We start from the raw sequence: 15249 nt of genomic DNA, 5'->3' as shown, positions 1-15249 counted from the left end.
TGAAGTCAGTTGCTTATTTATTGTGTATCCGTAATCATGAACTACACCCTTTACATGGTGGCATATACTGAACAATACCATTAAAACCAAAATGTTGGCATAATGACAATACTTCTTTAAAGCAGCACTAAATGTAGTAAAATTCCAATGCAATAATATTTAAAGAATCATTTTCCTTCCCTTCTAGCACATTTTGAACTGCACTTCAAGCTCATGAAGACATCATGATTTGCAAAGGTTCACTGTCTTCATATAAACCCTAGCGTATCTTAGATACTGCTTATTCTGAGTTTATATCTTTCACTTCAACTAGTCTCATATTATACATTATACCAATTTCTATTTAAGAAAAAAAGTTTTTTCCAAATCCTTCTCTATTTCATTCTACCTTTATTTTTGTAACACTTGTACCATCCTCACTGATGTAACCCAGCCTGAACATTAAAGTCACTCATTCATACATTCATGTAACCATCATTGCATGAAGACATTTTATGGAATCCAGACTGAAACACATATCATATGTGGCACTGTGAAGGTTATAAGCATATATAAATCAGGGTATTTGCACTCATATTTTGGAGATGGATATGAGCTCAAAGAGAAACAAACAAAAGGTCTGGATACCTTTCTCTTCCCAATTCTCTATATCCAGGTCCCTCTGGCTTCAATTTATATTCCACGACCCAAACTCTTGGGCCAAATCACAACTTACACTTTAGTTCCCCAAAATACTATACCCATACTTTGTACATAACAGTCCTTCAACAGCTTATATTATGTCCCTGCCTCTGAATCATAATCCAAATCCTCTTAATCACACAAAATAAAAAATATGTAATAGCCATTATGAACGGAGACCATGCTACACTCTTGAAATAACCATTTGAAGACACGGTATTTCATGGACTTTAACCCTTCAAACAAAGTAGTAACAGTATTTTTGTAGTTAAAAAAAGTTCTACAAACACACGGTGTGGGAATATTCAAAATAGGTTCTTTTGTTTGCAGACAAATACACTAATAAAAAAAAGGACAGAGGGGTGGAAGGAGGGAGGGAAGGAGGAAGGGAAAAGAGGAGAAAGCAAAAAGGAGGCAGCAAAGAGGAGGAAAGGAAGAAATGAAAAAAGGAAAGAAAAAGAGGGAAGAGAAAAGGGGACACACACACACACACACATTAACAAGAACATTAAGCAAACCTTTCTGAACTGGTAGAGATACAGACTCTCCAAGCAAGCATCTGCTTAACATGATTTTTGTACAGAATTCTACAAATGACAGCAACTCAAATGTTTATTTAGTGAATTGCTACAGTGCTTCATAAACTAGAGGAGAATGGGTATTACTGATAGTCTTTGCCTCTTTCTTCAAGTGCTGCCTATAAAAACTAAAAACAAGGTAGAAAATTGTTCCAAAAGAAAATCTATTGGGTACAAAGGCTGAATATCTACTTCCACTGATATTAAAGGCCTTCATTCTAAATGTAGGCAAAACTTTAGAACATGACCTGAGACTCTAGATTCAATCCTTGTTATAATCATATATATACCCGAAGTGATATCTAAACCAAAACATCATAAAACTCAATTTTTAGTATTTCAATCAAGGATGTTATGATGACATAACTTCATTATATTTAATTTGTTCCTTAAATTCATAGCAATGGGGGTGTAAGACAATGACGTAATGCATGGTGATTAACATAATAATAAAAAATGATCAAATGAAAAAAAATTACATCTCCAGCTTGTTTATGAAGAGATCCTATTGCTTTCAAGTAAGTTCTGTTAATGAGAAACAAATACCTACTTCTACATTTTTATGGAATAACCACGTATGTTTATCTAAAGTCAATGCTATACACAAGTAATGTGACATAAAAAATTCAACATTACTAATATGTACTATAATCATATTTAATATGCTCTTGGTTATTAAAGTATCTAGTTCTGGTTTTCTAGTAATCACAGTGGATTAAAAATAATATTCTAGCAAAAGACACATGAAAAGCTTTGGGTTTAAATGATGTTAACTGTATTTTCAAAAAGATTTATAAAATTAAAAATAAAAAAGAAATAATAAGAAGAAAGAACAAGGATAAGTAGCCCTCTTGGTTAATATGTGAGATCAAACATCAAAAATTGATTTTTATTCCCCGGCCTTGATGCCTCTGGTTTTATAGGTTGGACCAGGCATGAAGACTGAGCCATTTATCTTTTAAGGAGAAGATGGCAAGTGCACTCCTTTTCTACTTGATCTATGAAGATCAGTAATGATGCTCTTCAGTAAGCTACATATCTGCTTCTCTCAACAAAGGTGCCATGGTAACAGGCATCAGCTGAAATGAGTGTCAGCTATGAAAGTATATGGATAAATTAATATTATTTATTCCTAAATTGCACACTTAATATTCAAAAATCATACAAACAAACCTTCATCCAGCTGGGTCTTAACACACATAGTGGGAGAAGCTATCTTAATTCACGTTACACAGAAAAATCAATCAAACCTGCTGCTTAGTCTCATTATCTGTCCTATTTATCATTTTTACATTATGATAGAGAAAACACATTTGGCTTGGGAGGTATTAAGTAGCCATGTGACAACTATATTTGTAAATAGAGGAGAACAAGGTCTCAGAACTTCTGCCAAACTTAGAGCAGCATTTTATTACCACCCTCCCAAAATAATTATATCATTAAAATAAAAATTGATTTTGAGACAGGTCATTGAGTTTTCTCAGGTCTCTGGAGCAGAAGGAGTTATGAATTTTCCAACTGTCCCACATTTCTAGCTCTGCTCCCTTGCTACTCAAACAAACAAAGTAAATCCCAATTTAATAAAAGTTTTTCCCCCAGATTAGAATTTATATAGAATGCACCTTTCACCACTGTTTGATGGTGGAAAAAAAGTCACATTTGCACTTCAATACATCAATCTTAAATCTGACATACACAAAAAGAACTGAAAAAAATTTTATGTAACCAAGTATCATAACCAGAAAAAATTAAGTTTTTAAGATTCATTCAATATTTCTATTTTGAATAGTTTCATTTTGTTATAATACTTAGACAGTTAAGTGTTTCCCTTCTATGTGGCCAGTATCTCAAAGATCCATATTAAGTGCTTTTAATGTAAATTGCCATTGGAGAAAATAACACTGTTGTAGAAATTACCAGCTTCCTTCACGACTTGCTCCCTCTTGTACCTACATTACCCCCATAGGTTTCATTGCAAGTGACAGACAAAGAAATCAAAATAACTGGTATTTGCCAGTAATCCACTCGAATTACAAAAGCCACTACATCATAATCCTGCTCTAAGGTTTTCCCCATTTAAAAAAATCCACCAAGAGGAACATATGAAATAATGTGTCAACATAGAAACATTATTTTTTCACATTGTCTACAACCACATCAATGGCAGATAAAACAGCTGTACAGTAACCAAAAAGTTCTAGAGCCAAGAGGCTCAGGAAAATTCCTTTAACTCTCAACCCTGCATCATCTCCTTCTCCATGCACAAGTACCCCTCAATTCCTCCCCAGACTTTCACCCAAGGGAGGTGGGGGGCTCATGATAGCAGACTTGTTCTCTACTTCCCTTGCATGTGGCCTTTTTCATTAGATAATCAGTATGAGTTTGAAGCCTCTTAACCTAAGGGACTGAGAATGGTTGCTGTAGCCCCATCTAGGCCATTTCATTCCTTCTCCTTTCTGAATTCCCAAGATACTTGTGTTTATCCAATTCTTGATAATCACAACACCTTGCAGCCTCTTGCACATTATCTCCTCTTTTTCTCACTGTCTCTCTAGTACTAACATACAACACATTCTAGTTCTAGCAACTAAACACATTTCTTCCTCCATTACACTCAAAAGCTATAGCTTCAAAAATTCTGTAACCCCACATAAAATGTGAGTGTGGCAAGGCTTCATATTATCAGTCACTTATCAGACAAAATAAAACTTCATACCAGTAACGGTATTTATACAATTGCCTCATACATTTCACTCACTCCAAGTATCAACAATCAGCTGAAAACCAAGATGTCTTATAACACACAGTTTTCCATAAGTTTCAACATTATTCTATTTAGCAGCTCCTTTCCTATTACCAGTCTACCTCTATACTTTCTACTAACATGTTAGGATGTTCCTCCATGATATTTTCCTTAATAACTCTGGTGCTTTCTTTAAATACCTGCAAAATAATCCAGCAAATCAGCTGAAGTACAACACTAAAAGGAATCTGCCCTAAGCATAACTGATATTGAAATGGTAACAGTAAAGTTAACACGAAAGTAAGTCACAATGTTTCCATGCAAAAGTTAAAATGACACTCTTTATAAAAGAATATTGAAAATCATACTATAAAATGAAATAAAAGTACAAGCTTTTGGTATTGAATCCCTTCAAATTCATATTAATTGATGATATAAACCACATTTTTTCAATCTATTTTCACCTTTCTAATTCCCTGTGAATAAGCTCCACTCATTTAAAAATATGTCTGCAATATTTCCACAACACGGGCCCCCATTAATTCTCAATCTCTCCACAAATGGCACATATATGAATGTAGCACCATCACTTCAAGCCATAAAAATGAGAATAAAGGAAGATACACTGCTTACCAGAGCCTCTTTTGGTCACAACCTTCAAACTCTGAGTAAAAGTAGCATATAAGAGAATCAAGTGTGGAATCGGAGCTTTCATCTTCCAGGTTTTAAAGGCTGTTCCCTAAAGCAAAGATAAAATGAAAAACATATTTTTTAAAAATATATAGCAACATGTTAAGATTTTTGTTTGACTTTTGATCATGCACACAATTGGGGCAATGGGTATCACAAGAGTGAAGAATGTGAACAGGATCTGTATCATGTTTTCCTTTATGTTGTGGTTGCTAAGTAAAATCCAAACAGGTAGTGCCAAAATTATTTTTCCGTAAGGCCCCTAACATGTTTTAAACTCTTAAGATCCCTTAAAGGGTTAGAATTTTTTAGAGTACCTAACTGCATTTAAGTAAGTGGAAACAATCCTGTCAAAAAGACTATTTCACTAACAACTTATTTCTAATATAAATTACTAAACACATTTTTTAATGTTCCATGGTACAATAGAATATGATTTTATTCTGTATTATTCTTCCCAGTCAAAAAGAAATCATAAATTCTATGCCTCTAAAGATTTAATTTTAATTTTACAACTATCTTTCAAAAATCTCTAAAAGATATTTCAAGAGAATTTTAAGACTCTGTCTCTATGGAAAATAAGTACACTGTCTCTGAAAGCTATGGAAAGATACATCATTTCTTCCTATTACAAGTACTAGAAGGGACATTAGCCTAGTATCTGGATTTCAAAAGGGGGATAGATTCCATCTGAAATTAACGGAAATGAAACACTATCTTTCTTGGAAAAATCACCCCTCTTTTATTTTTGTCTAAGACTGAGATAGTAGAGGTGAAAGACTGAATTTCAAAAAGTAGCAAGTCAGAACACAGTTCAAATGTATTGTCAATCCATGACAGCACAAGTTTCTTTGCAAGACAGTTGAGGACTGATCGTATTCAGCTTTCAATCACTATGACTTTATTAAAAATGAGGAAGCTGAAATGGTGGTTTGACAGTCACATATTTTGCTCTCCTACTGCCACAGATACCTCTGAATTTTTTTTTACCTCTGAATATTTCTAAATGAGTAATTCATTCGCATTAATAAAAGTCTGTTAAGACACATTTTAATTCACAAAACAAAATCCCTATCTATTCACTTGCAGTAAAGTGATCCCATCATCATTTTAGTCAGAAAGTCAGTGAATTTTTAAAATAAGCACTGTGAATAAGCTATTTTAACTCCAGCTCCTTTAAATGACAATAGCCTAGGCGCGCCTGGGTGGCTCAGTCGTTAAGCGTCTGCCTTTGGCTCGGGTCCTGATCCCAGGGTCCTGGGATCGAGCCCCACATCGGGCTCCCTGCTCGGCGGGAAGCCTGCTTCTCCCTCTCCCACTCCCCCTGCTTGTTTCCCTCTCTCGCTGTGTCTCTCTCTGCCAAATAAATAAAATCTTTTTTAAAAAAATGACGATAGCCTGTTTCGGTTTTCTAAAGAAGGACTTTGAGTTCACATAAAGACACAAATGAAACCTAGTGTGAAAAGTCAACTCATCAAATGCATCTGACGAACTGCCACATTACAGTGCAAGCCTGAATCATGGATTCCTAAACCCTGAATCCCATTTCCAAGCCACTGCACTAACTGGAGTGGCAGGAAATCTTCAAGTTGCTATCTTCAGCCTTCAGGTTAGCAGTGAGAATCAGTTCGTCTCTCAGTGGGAGTTTCATCAGCACTACCCAAACAATTCCAGGATCCAACTATACACTGCAAGACCTTCCAGCTTAACTATCTTATTACTTTACTCTTGTTCAAAATACTACTTCCCCACTCATTTCATTTCTATAAGGCACACAAGCTAGTACGCAATTTTATTTCTTAAAACTCAATTGGTTTGGAAAGCATCAGTTTGGTAACGTCCAGATCCTTAATTGAGCCTCTTGAAATGCTGTGTATTAGGGGAAAAATATGTAGCAATTCACAGATTCAACATCTTGGTCAATCTACAATAATAATCTTTACAAACCTCTTTGACATAATTTATTGTATCTTATCTTGAAAGACAGATCAAATATATCTAGTCATAGACATCCAAGCTTTGCTGTACTTGTTGCATGATTAAAATCCTTACCCACAAATCCCAATGCCAACTATATATAAATATAGTGATGTTGTTATGTACATTCTTATTGTCACATGGTGGTTCATCCTATCAATGACCTATTTCAAGTAGCTTCAAATTATGGATGGATGGACCTGAAATTATCAGCCTATTTCCTATTAATACCATCACCATATGACGCCATGTGAACCACTACTAAACCTTACACAAAATGAACATATTACAGTGGTTATGAGCAATCAGTCAGTCTAGGTCCTTATTCCACTTTCACCACCTATCAGTGGTGTCATTTTGGGCAAATAAACTCTCTGTGACTAGTTTCTTCATTTGAAAAATAGGTATCACTACAGTATATAGCATAGTACCTAGAAGAGCACTGGCACACACAACGAAGTCAAGAAATGAAAGCTGCGGTTGTTACTGTTTACACTGCAGTTGACTGCTGTTACCATTACTGTTAACACTCTCATAGACACAACTCAAATCCTCTCACCTGAGACACTTCCTAGATATACCAGCTTTCTTTACATCCTACCTCAAGCTATTAGCTTATCACTTTAATTATACGTCTTTCTATCTTCCCAGACTTGAAGTCCCATCAGGGTGAATATGTTTAATTCATCTTTTTATTTCCAATGCTCAGTAAATTTTAGCTGAAAAAGTGAATGAATGACAGACTGAATGTGGCTGCTATTACATGAAGTTGAATTCTGGCATTCAAACTCATCATTTGGTAAACACTTATTAAGCATATCCTAGTTACAAGATGCTGTGCTACGGTGTAGTGGGGACACAAAGACAATGCAATGCACTCTAATAAAGAAGGCTTGTAGACCAATAAAGGAGACAAACGCTTACCTACTTAATTAGACCGGCCCTATTGCCATATGGTGAGTATAATGTGCTGAGGGAGTAGAGGGAGGAATCTATTAATTCTACTTCAGGTTGGTCTGGCGAAGTCACAGCAAAGAGCTTTCAGAGGAAGAAGCATTTCAGTTAGGTCATAAAGGAAAGTTTTGTTTTGTTTTGTTTTGTTTTTAAGGTAAAGGGACTTCTGGGTCTAAGATAAAGTAGAAGTGAAACTGTCACTCTGGTAGGAAGAATAATGCCTGCCCACAAACACGTTCACATCCTGAAACTAGTGAACATGTTACCTCACATGTCAAAGGGATTTTGCTGATGTGGTTAAATTAAGGATTTTGCGATGGGAGATTATGATTCAAGTAAGCTCAATGCAATAAAAAGCATCCTTATAAAAAGGCAGTGAAAGAATGATATTCATAGAGACAGGTTATAAGGGTGGAGGCAAAGGTCAGAGATTGGAGTGATGCACGCTAAAGATGGAGGAACAGGACATGTGTCAAGGAATGACTTTGGCCAAAACAAGCTGGAAAAGGCAAGGAAGCAGATTCTCCCCTAGAACTTCTAGAAAATATGCAGTCATACCAACACCTTGATTTTAAACAAGTGAGTCCAATGCATTTTGAACTTCTAACCACCATAATGATAACATTAAAAATTGGGGTTGTTTTAAACCACTTAATTTGTGGTAATTTGTCACAGGAGCAAAATGAAACTAATACAGAAAGGATGTGAAATGGCAGGTTCCAGTAACAAAGTATAAATAAACCACAGGTTGTGAGCTATAGTGACAGAAATTAAAGATGTCAGGGGTGCTGGGTGGCTCAGTCAGTTGAGCGTCTGACTCTTGATTTCGGCTTAGGTCATGACCTCAGGGTCATGAGATCGAGTAACACATCAGGCCTGGCACTGGGCGTGAAGCCTGCTTAGAATTCTCTCCCCGTATCCCTTTGCCCCTCCCCCATCCCTGCTCTCGCACACACACTTTCTAAAAAAATAAAAAAAACATAAAAATATTTTAAAAAATAAAGATGTCAATGTGAGATTGTTAATAGCAAGCTATGCTAGGTAAGAATCTGGGACTTTTTCCTCATGCCCCCTACAATGTTTTTCAGTCATATACTGTCTAACTTCATCCAAGAATATTTCATGCAGCTTCACTTTCTTAACCTCTTTATCATGAAAACATTCTGTACACTGAATGTTTCCTCAGAGTACACATGACGACTCACCTGAAATTCTGATCTATCCCCTTTCCACACAATCCTAGGAATTCTTTGCAGTATAGACAACGAAGAACCAATGGATGCTTGTAAGTGAAAAATCTTAACTGTTTTAGAAAGCATAGTCTAAAGGTGGAAGAAACTAGTTAGCAGGCGGTGGTATAGGAAGATGAACAAGGAGGTCTGCCTTAATACAGTAGAGATAAATGTGAAAAAACAATGTATTTGGGAATAACAAGAGTTCAAGGATATTAAAGGAAGTGGCATTAAAAGCAAGCTTTGAAAGTGGGTCTGAGGCATTTATTTTGAGCAACTAGGTCTATTACGATCCTATTTACCAATATGTAGAAACAAAAAAGACATTTTACGCACTGAGGATGGAGAAGTATATGAAATTATATTTGAGGCACATCCATTTTAAACAGCATGTGGAATCTCCTACTAGAATTGTCTTGTAGTTAAAAATATTAGCCAGAAGCTCAGTGTAAAGATGGAAAATGATAATATTGTAATTTTAGCTGAAGTTAAAGACATGGGTTACAATAAATGGGAAGAAAGCACAGAAAACACAGAGGAGAGGGCTTACATTTTCACCTCTGGAGCCTACAAATGTTTATGAGACAGCAAAGGGACTCAAAGGGAGAAGAAGGGAAAAAATCAGACAGTAACGGGAGACCTTACGTATTATAAGGATAAAAAAAGACAAACCTAGCTTTAGATTTAAGATACTGCCACTGATACTGGCTACTCCTTTGATTAAACAAATGGGGGCATAATCAGAGAATTTAATGAGGAAAATAAGCTTCATTTGCTTGTTCCTAAATGGTAAGACGCGGAGTCCATAGTTCAGAGTAGAGAAGCTGAGGGATAACTTAGTTGAGAATGAAGAAGATCTAAACTGAAGCCAAGAGAAGCAGAGACAGAGGAAGGTGAATCTAGAAAGGAGAGATATTAGTATGGGCAAGTTGGGACACCCTTTACAAGCAGAAGGGAAAAAAGTATACATGATGAATACAAAGTCCAGTTTGGAAGTAAAGTGGAGGGAAGTGGCACGGTTTGTTTTATTCCATTTTCACTGTAAAGCATACAGAACTGGTTTTAGAATGAGAACGAAGTGGGTTAAGAGTCTTACTGTAGGTTAGGTTAAGCAAACAATTTCGTATCTTTAAGTCTCAGTTTTCTCATCTACAAAACATGGACATGAGTATGTGAGATATTTATTTCATTTTAGTTTAGTTCATTGTTGACATACCATTCCCAAATAGTGAGGGAGCAAATTCCTACTTCCAACTTTTATAACCTTTAAAGAATTGTCTTTATGGTATCTACCACAGTGTTTAACAATGACATTTCACTATATACATTTTAAAATGCTAACTCTCTTCCTAGGTCTCCTTTCTCTCCACTCTTGCCTGGTATGGAAAAATGGTGCTCGAAAAATGGTCCATTATATTTTAGTTAGTCCTTAAAGTTTTTACGTTGCTAAACTCAAAAGTATACCATTTTCCACTCTTAGAGGTATCCATTTGTGCATGACACAAAGTATTTTACCTGGCACAATTTACATAAAGCAATTCATGTTAAAGCTGTGGTAAATATTTCCTATGGAGATGATAAACAGAGGTTCTTAAAGACTCTGCAACTAAAAGTTACCAAAAAAGCAAAATATTTAAAATTAGCCCCAGAGAAATGTGTTTCTTCTGTCATGAACTTACGACAATTACTTTTTTTCTAATTTAAATACTATTAGGCAACATATAGTACACATCATTAGTTCCAGATGTAGTGTTCAATAATTCGTCATTTGTGTATAACACCTAGTGCTTATCAAAATTATCCTCAGGAAAATCAACCACTCAGAATTTATGAAGACATCTAAACATTTACTTTTAAATTTGAGTGCCTACCATGTTTCAGATATTGTTTTAAGTATTAAGAATACAAAACCATTAGGAAATGGTCACTGTAGCTAAGGAAGAAAGACATGAGAAATCAATGATTATACCAAAGGGATAGGTGTCAGATGAATTCTCAAGTCTATGGAACATGCTCAGTACAGCCTGGAGGGGTCATGAAAACAATCTCAGAGAAATGTGACATTTGAGCTAACTTTGGGCCAGGGTAGAAAGGGTTTAAAAAGTGATGGACAATAGATGCAGGTGGAAGAGAATAAAAAGAGTGCAAGATGCATCTGAAAAACCACTAGTGAAAATAAAACTATATACTTGACAACCTATTCAATATGGGTTGAAGAGTAGGCAAGTGTGTATGTTTAGATCATCAAAATGAAGTATTAAGTCATTAGAAAATTGTTTACAAAATGGTCCTGGTAAACCAAGTTCTGGTTTTTGTTTTTTTAACACAATCCTAACCAGAAGATCATTCATTCCTAAAGAGCCTGGCTGGCAAGAGAATGTTAAAGCTCCTGACCTTATAACTAAGACCAGTAATGATACGCAGAAGTTAATTCATAACCTGGCTAAAAGACCAAAATGTCAGTAAGATCATCAGTCATATGGTTCTTGACAAATTTCCCTATAAGGTCATAAGAATATGATAATGAACAGTCAAATAACTCTGTTCAAAATGAATGGCTTCCGTATTTAAATAATGTCCTGAGAATTATACATAGAATAGCTTGCTGTACAGCAACCTGGCATAAAATGCTATGGAATGTTCTGCAAACAGACTGGAGTAGTGGCTGCAGTTACGGTGGAATAACTGGCACACCTACTGAGTGGCACCAGGGAAGTCTGAAAACTTGTAGAAGGATCCTGTACCTTTAGAAAGGGTTTGGTTCTCATGAAATCTGAACCACATCCTTGAGCGGGTGGGAAGCCAATGGTGTTTGCAGAAGTGAATGTCATAACCAGCTTTGTATTAGAAAGAACAAACTGTAATCTGCTAAGAAAGTAAGATCAATAATATAAACGAAATCAAAAGTGAAAAAGATGATATAAAATATACAATGACAAAAAATTTAAAACACTTTTAATTTTACTTAATTTGAAAATCTTACAGAATGGATTTCTGGGAATGTAAATTATGAAAATCTGCTAAACACAAACAATCATGAATCTAACAAAAACATTTAAAAATTCTAAATACCATTACAGTATAAACTCCTAAATTCTGACTACAGTAAATACCACAGATGAGCACCTGCAAACTTTCAAAGAACACAAGGAACAGAAAACCATGGTTATGGTTGTAAAAACACGGAAAACCTTTTATTTTTTTTTTCACAGAAAACCTTTTTAAAAAAGACAAAACAAATGATCAGAACTCATATAAGGAATTTAATAAACTTTGTAAAATGAGAGTAACACTGGCAAGGGTTGTTTAGGTTACTACTATTACTTAGCTTTTTTCTATAAGTCCTAGGCAATGAAATGAACCAGAAAGAGTAATAGCTATAAATATAAGTATTAGAAAAAGGCAAACACACAATTTTCAGTATTTATAGATTATGGTTATAAAAACATTAAAAAACGTCATTCCACTATAAACTGGAAAATAATGTGCTTCAAGATAAAAATATTAACCACTTTGTCAATACTGACAAAAAAATGTCAAATTTTTCCAAACTGGTGTTATTCACTTCTAGTCAAAATCCAAACAGAATTTTTGTTTCTTGAGAAATAAAATCTAAAATTTGACTGGAAAAATAAACAAGAGAAATTTAGAAAAGATGAATTAAGTAGGACTTGCCTGCAAGATACCAAAATACATTTTAATTCTAGGCTAGTTAAAATGGTACAGCCACAAAAATGACTTATCAATGAAAAATACATATACAACACTATACCAGATATCAGAATATCTAACAATATATGATAAAGGGAGCATTTATCACTAAACAAATGAAATCGGTCTGTGATAGTAAAAACCTAAAGTGGCCCTCAAGACTCCTACCCCCTGGTATTCACACCCTATAGAATCCTGTACCCCTGTCAGTATGAGTGAGGACTATAAATCTAAGAGAGTATCACGCTCATTATTAGGCTGTGTTATATGGCAGAAGTGAAGATGTTCTGCAGTTGTAAATAAATCAACTAATAAGTTGGCTTTAAGTTAATCCCAAGGGAGACTACACTCAGTGGGCTCAGGCTAATCAGGTGGCCCTTTAAAAAAGGTGTCTAGAGGTCACAGATAGAAGATGTCAGAGAATTAAGAAGCAGCAGAGATGCTCTCCTACTGGCACCGAAGAACAAACTGCCACGTCGTGGAGAGAATCACATGTCATGGAATGGTTTGTGGCCTCTAGGAGCTGAGGGCCTCAATCCTACAACCACAAAGAACTGAATTCTGCCAAAAACCACATCAACTTGGAGGAGGAAGACCCCAGGTCTCAGGTGAGAGTTCAGCCTCGCTGATACCTTGGTTTCGGTCTTGTGAGACTCTGAAAAGAGGACCCAGCTAATAATCTGTGCCCAGACTCCTAACCCACAGAAGTGGTGTGAGAAGACATTTGTATCATTTTAAGCTGCTAGATTTGTAGTAATTTGTTATGCATTAATAGGTAACTAATATATCACTTAAATACTCATAAACCCAGGTAGAGATTTATGTCAATAGATATGTAATAAAGTATCACTGAAGTATCTAATCACTAAAAAGAAGTACTATTAAAATAAATTGTAGGGAATGGCTCTAAGATAAAATATTATTCAGGCTTCACAAATAGTTTTGAAGTTTATCACTTGGATTACAGTCACAACAAAATGCTAAGAGATAAAAGCAAAATACAATGCTGTATAGAGAATGATTCATATTATGAATAATAGGGATATAGATAAATGACAAGAAAAAAATTACCTCACAGTATATGACCTTTGCAATCGTTAAGTAATTATACTAAATTTTAGGTTTCCTCCTTATTGTTATATGGTTGCCCAATTAAAAAAAAATGAGTATCTACTGCTTTTCATAAAAATATACACATTTTTATATCCCTTTAAAATTTCCTTAGAAGAGGATTTAAGATAAGGAATAGCACAGAGGACCACAGGGAAGGGAGGGAAAACTGAACGGAAAGAAATCAGAGAGGGAGACAAACCATGAGAGACTAGGACTCTGGAAAACAAACTGAGGGTTACAGACGGGAGGGGGCTGGGGGAAATGGGGTAACCGGGTGATGGGTATTAAGGAGGGCAGGTGTTGTGATGAGCACTGGGTGTTATATACAACTAATGCATAGTTGAACACTACATCAAAAACTAATGATGTACTATATGCTGGCTAACTGAACATAATAAAAAAAGAGGTTTAGGCCGCCTGGGTGGCTCAGTTGGTTAAGCGACTGCCTTCAGCTCAGGTCATGATCCTGGAGTCCCGGGACTGACTCCCACATGGGGCTCCCTGCTCAGCAGGGAGTCTGCTTCTCCCTCTGACCCTCCTCCCTCTCATGCTCTCTGTCTCTCATTCTCTCTCTCGCAAATAAATAAAATTTAAAAAAAAAAATTTTTTTAAATAAAAAAATAAAAATAAAGGTTTTAAGGTTTTAGGTATCCATCAATAGATGAATGGATAAAGAAAGAGTGAGATACACACACACACACACAATGGAATATTAATCAACCTTAAAGAAGAAGAAAATAATTTGCAACAACATGGATGGAACTTAGAGCATTATTCTAAATGAAATAAGCCAGAAACCGAAAGACAAATACTGCATGATCTCATGAAATCTGAAAAAATCAAACTCATAGGAAGTAGAAAACAGAATGGTGGTTGCCAGAGACTGGGGGTGGCGACAATGAGGAGATATTAGTTAAACGATACAGAGGTTAGGTTATGCAGGATGAATAAGGTCTAAGGATATAATATACAGTATGGTGACCATAGTTATTAATACTGCACTGTACACTTAAAATTTGCTAGGAGAGTAAAAAAATGTTCTCATAACACAATAAATGACAGTTACGTGAGGTGATGAATATGTTAATTAACTTGACTGTAGTAATCATTTCACAATGTATATGTTTATCAAAACATCAAGTGGTATACCCTAAATATATACATATTTGTCAACTACACCTCAATATAACTGGAAAATTTTTTAAAAAAGCTTTTACAGAATGAAATTATCTCAAATTGGTCAAGAATCTGGATAAATTCTTATTATTTTAATTCTGTAAGTCAAAACCATATACTGTCTCAATTTAAGAGTCATCCAGATAAACTACATTGTGCTAAATATTTTGTCACTACAATAATTTCTAATATTCTCAGTCATAAGATCCACTTAAATGGGTCACTAATAGAAACACTACAATAGCAGTCAGAATCTAATTAAAATAGATTCTGAACAAAAAGATACAAACCCATACACACAAACCTACACATTTCCTGGTGTGTTTACAATACCTATTAAATTGTTCCAAGCAGATAATAGACAGTAAGTATGTAATGGGTAACTGAAGGAATA

At 35.2% G+C, this 15249-nt stretch overlaps 1 protein-coding gene across 1 annotated transcript in view; it reads right to left on the bottom strand.

Moving 5' to 3' along the window:
• IL1RAPL1 (interleukin 1 receptor accessory protein like 1) overlaps positions 1–15249 on the bottom strand; it is a 1375052-nt gene that overhangs the window by 1177050 nt on the left and 182753 nt on the right. The window contains exon 2 of the mRNA XM_035001062.1: positions 4636–4741. Coding sequence (XP_034856953.1) covers positions 4636–4717 — 82 coding nt within the window. The 5' untranslated portion in view covers positions 4718–4741. The remainder of the gene's footprint in view (positions 1–4635; positions 4742–15249) is intronic.

This window comes from Mirounga leonina, unplaced genomic scaffold (genome assembly GCF_011800145.1).
Source record: "Mirounga leonina isolate KUSES-001 unplaced genomic scaffold, KU_Mleo_1.0 Mir_101595, whole genome shotgun sequence".
In the NCBI taxonomy this organism is placed as follows: domain Eukaryota; kingdom Metazoa; phylum Chordata; class Mammalia; order Carnivora; family Phocidae; genus Mirounga; species Mirounga leonina.
This window is presented reverse-complemented; position numbering and strand designations above follow the sequence as displayed.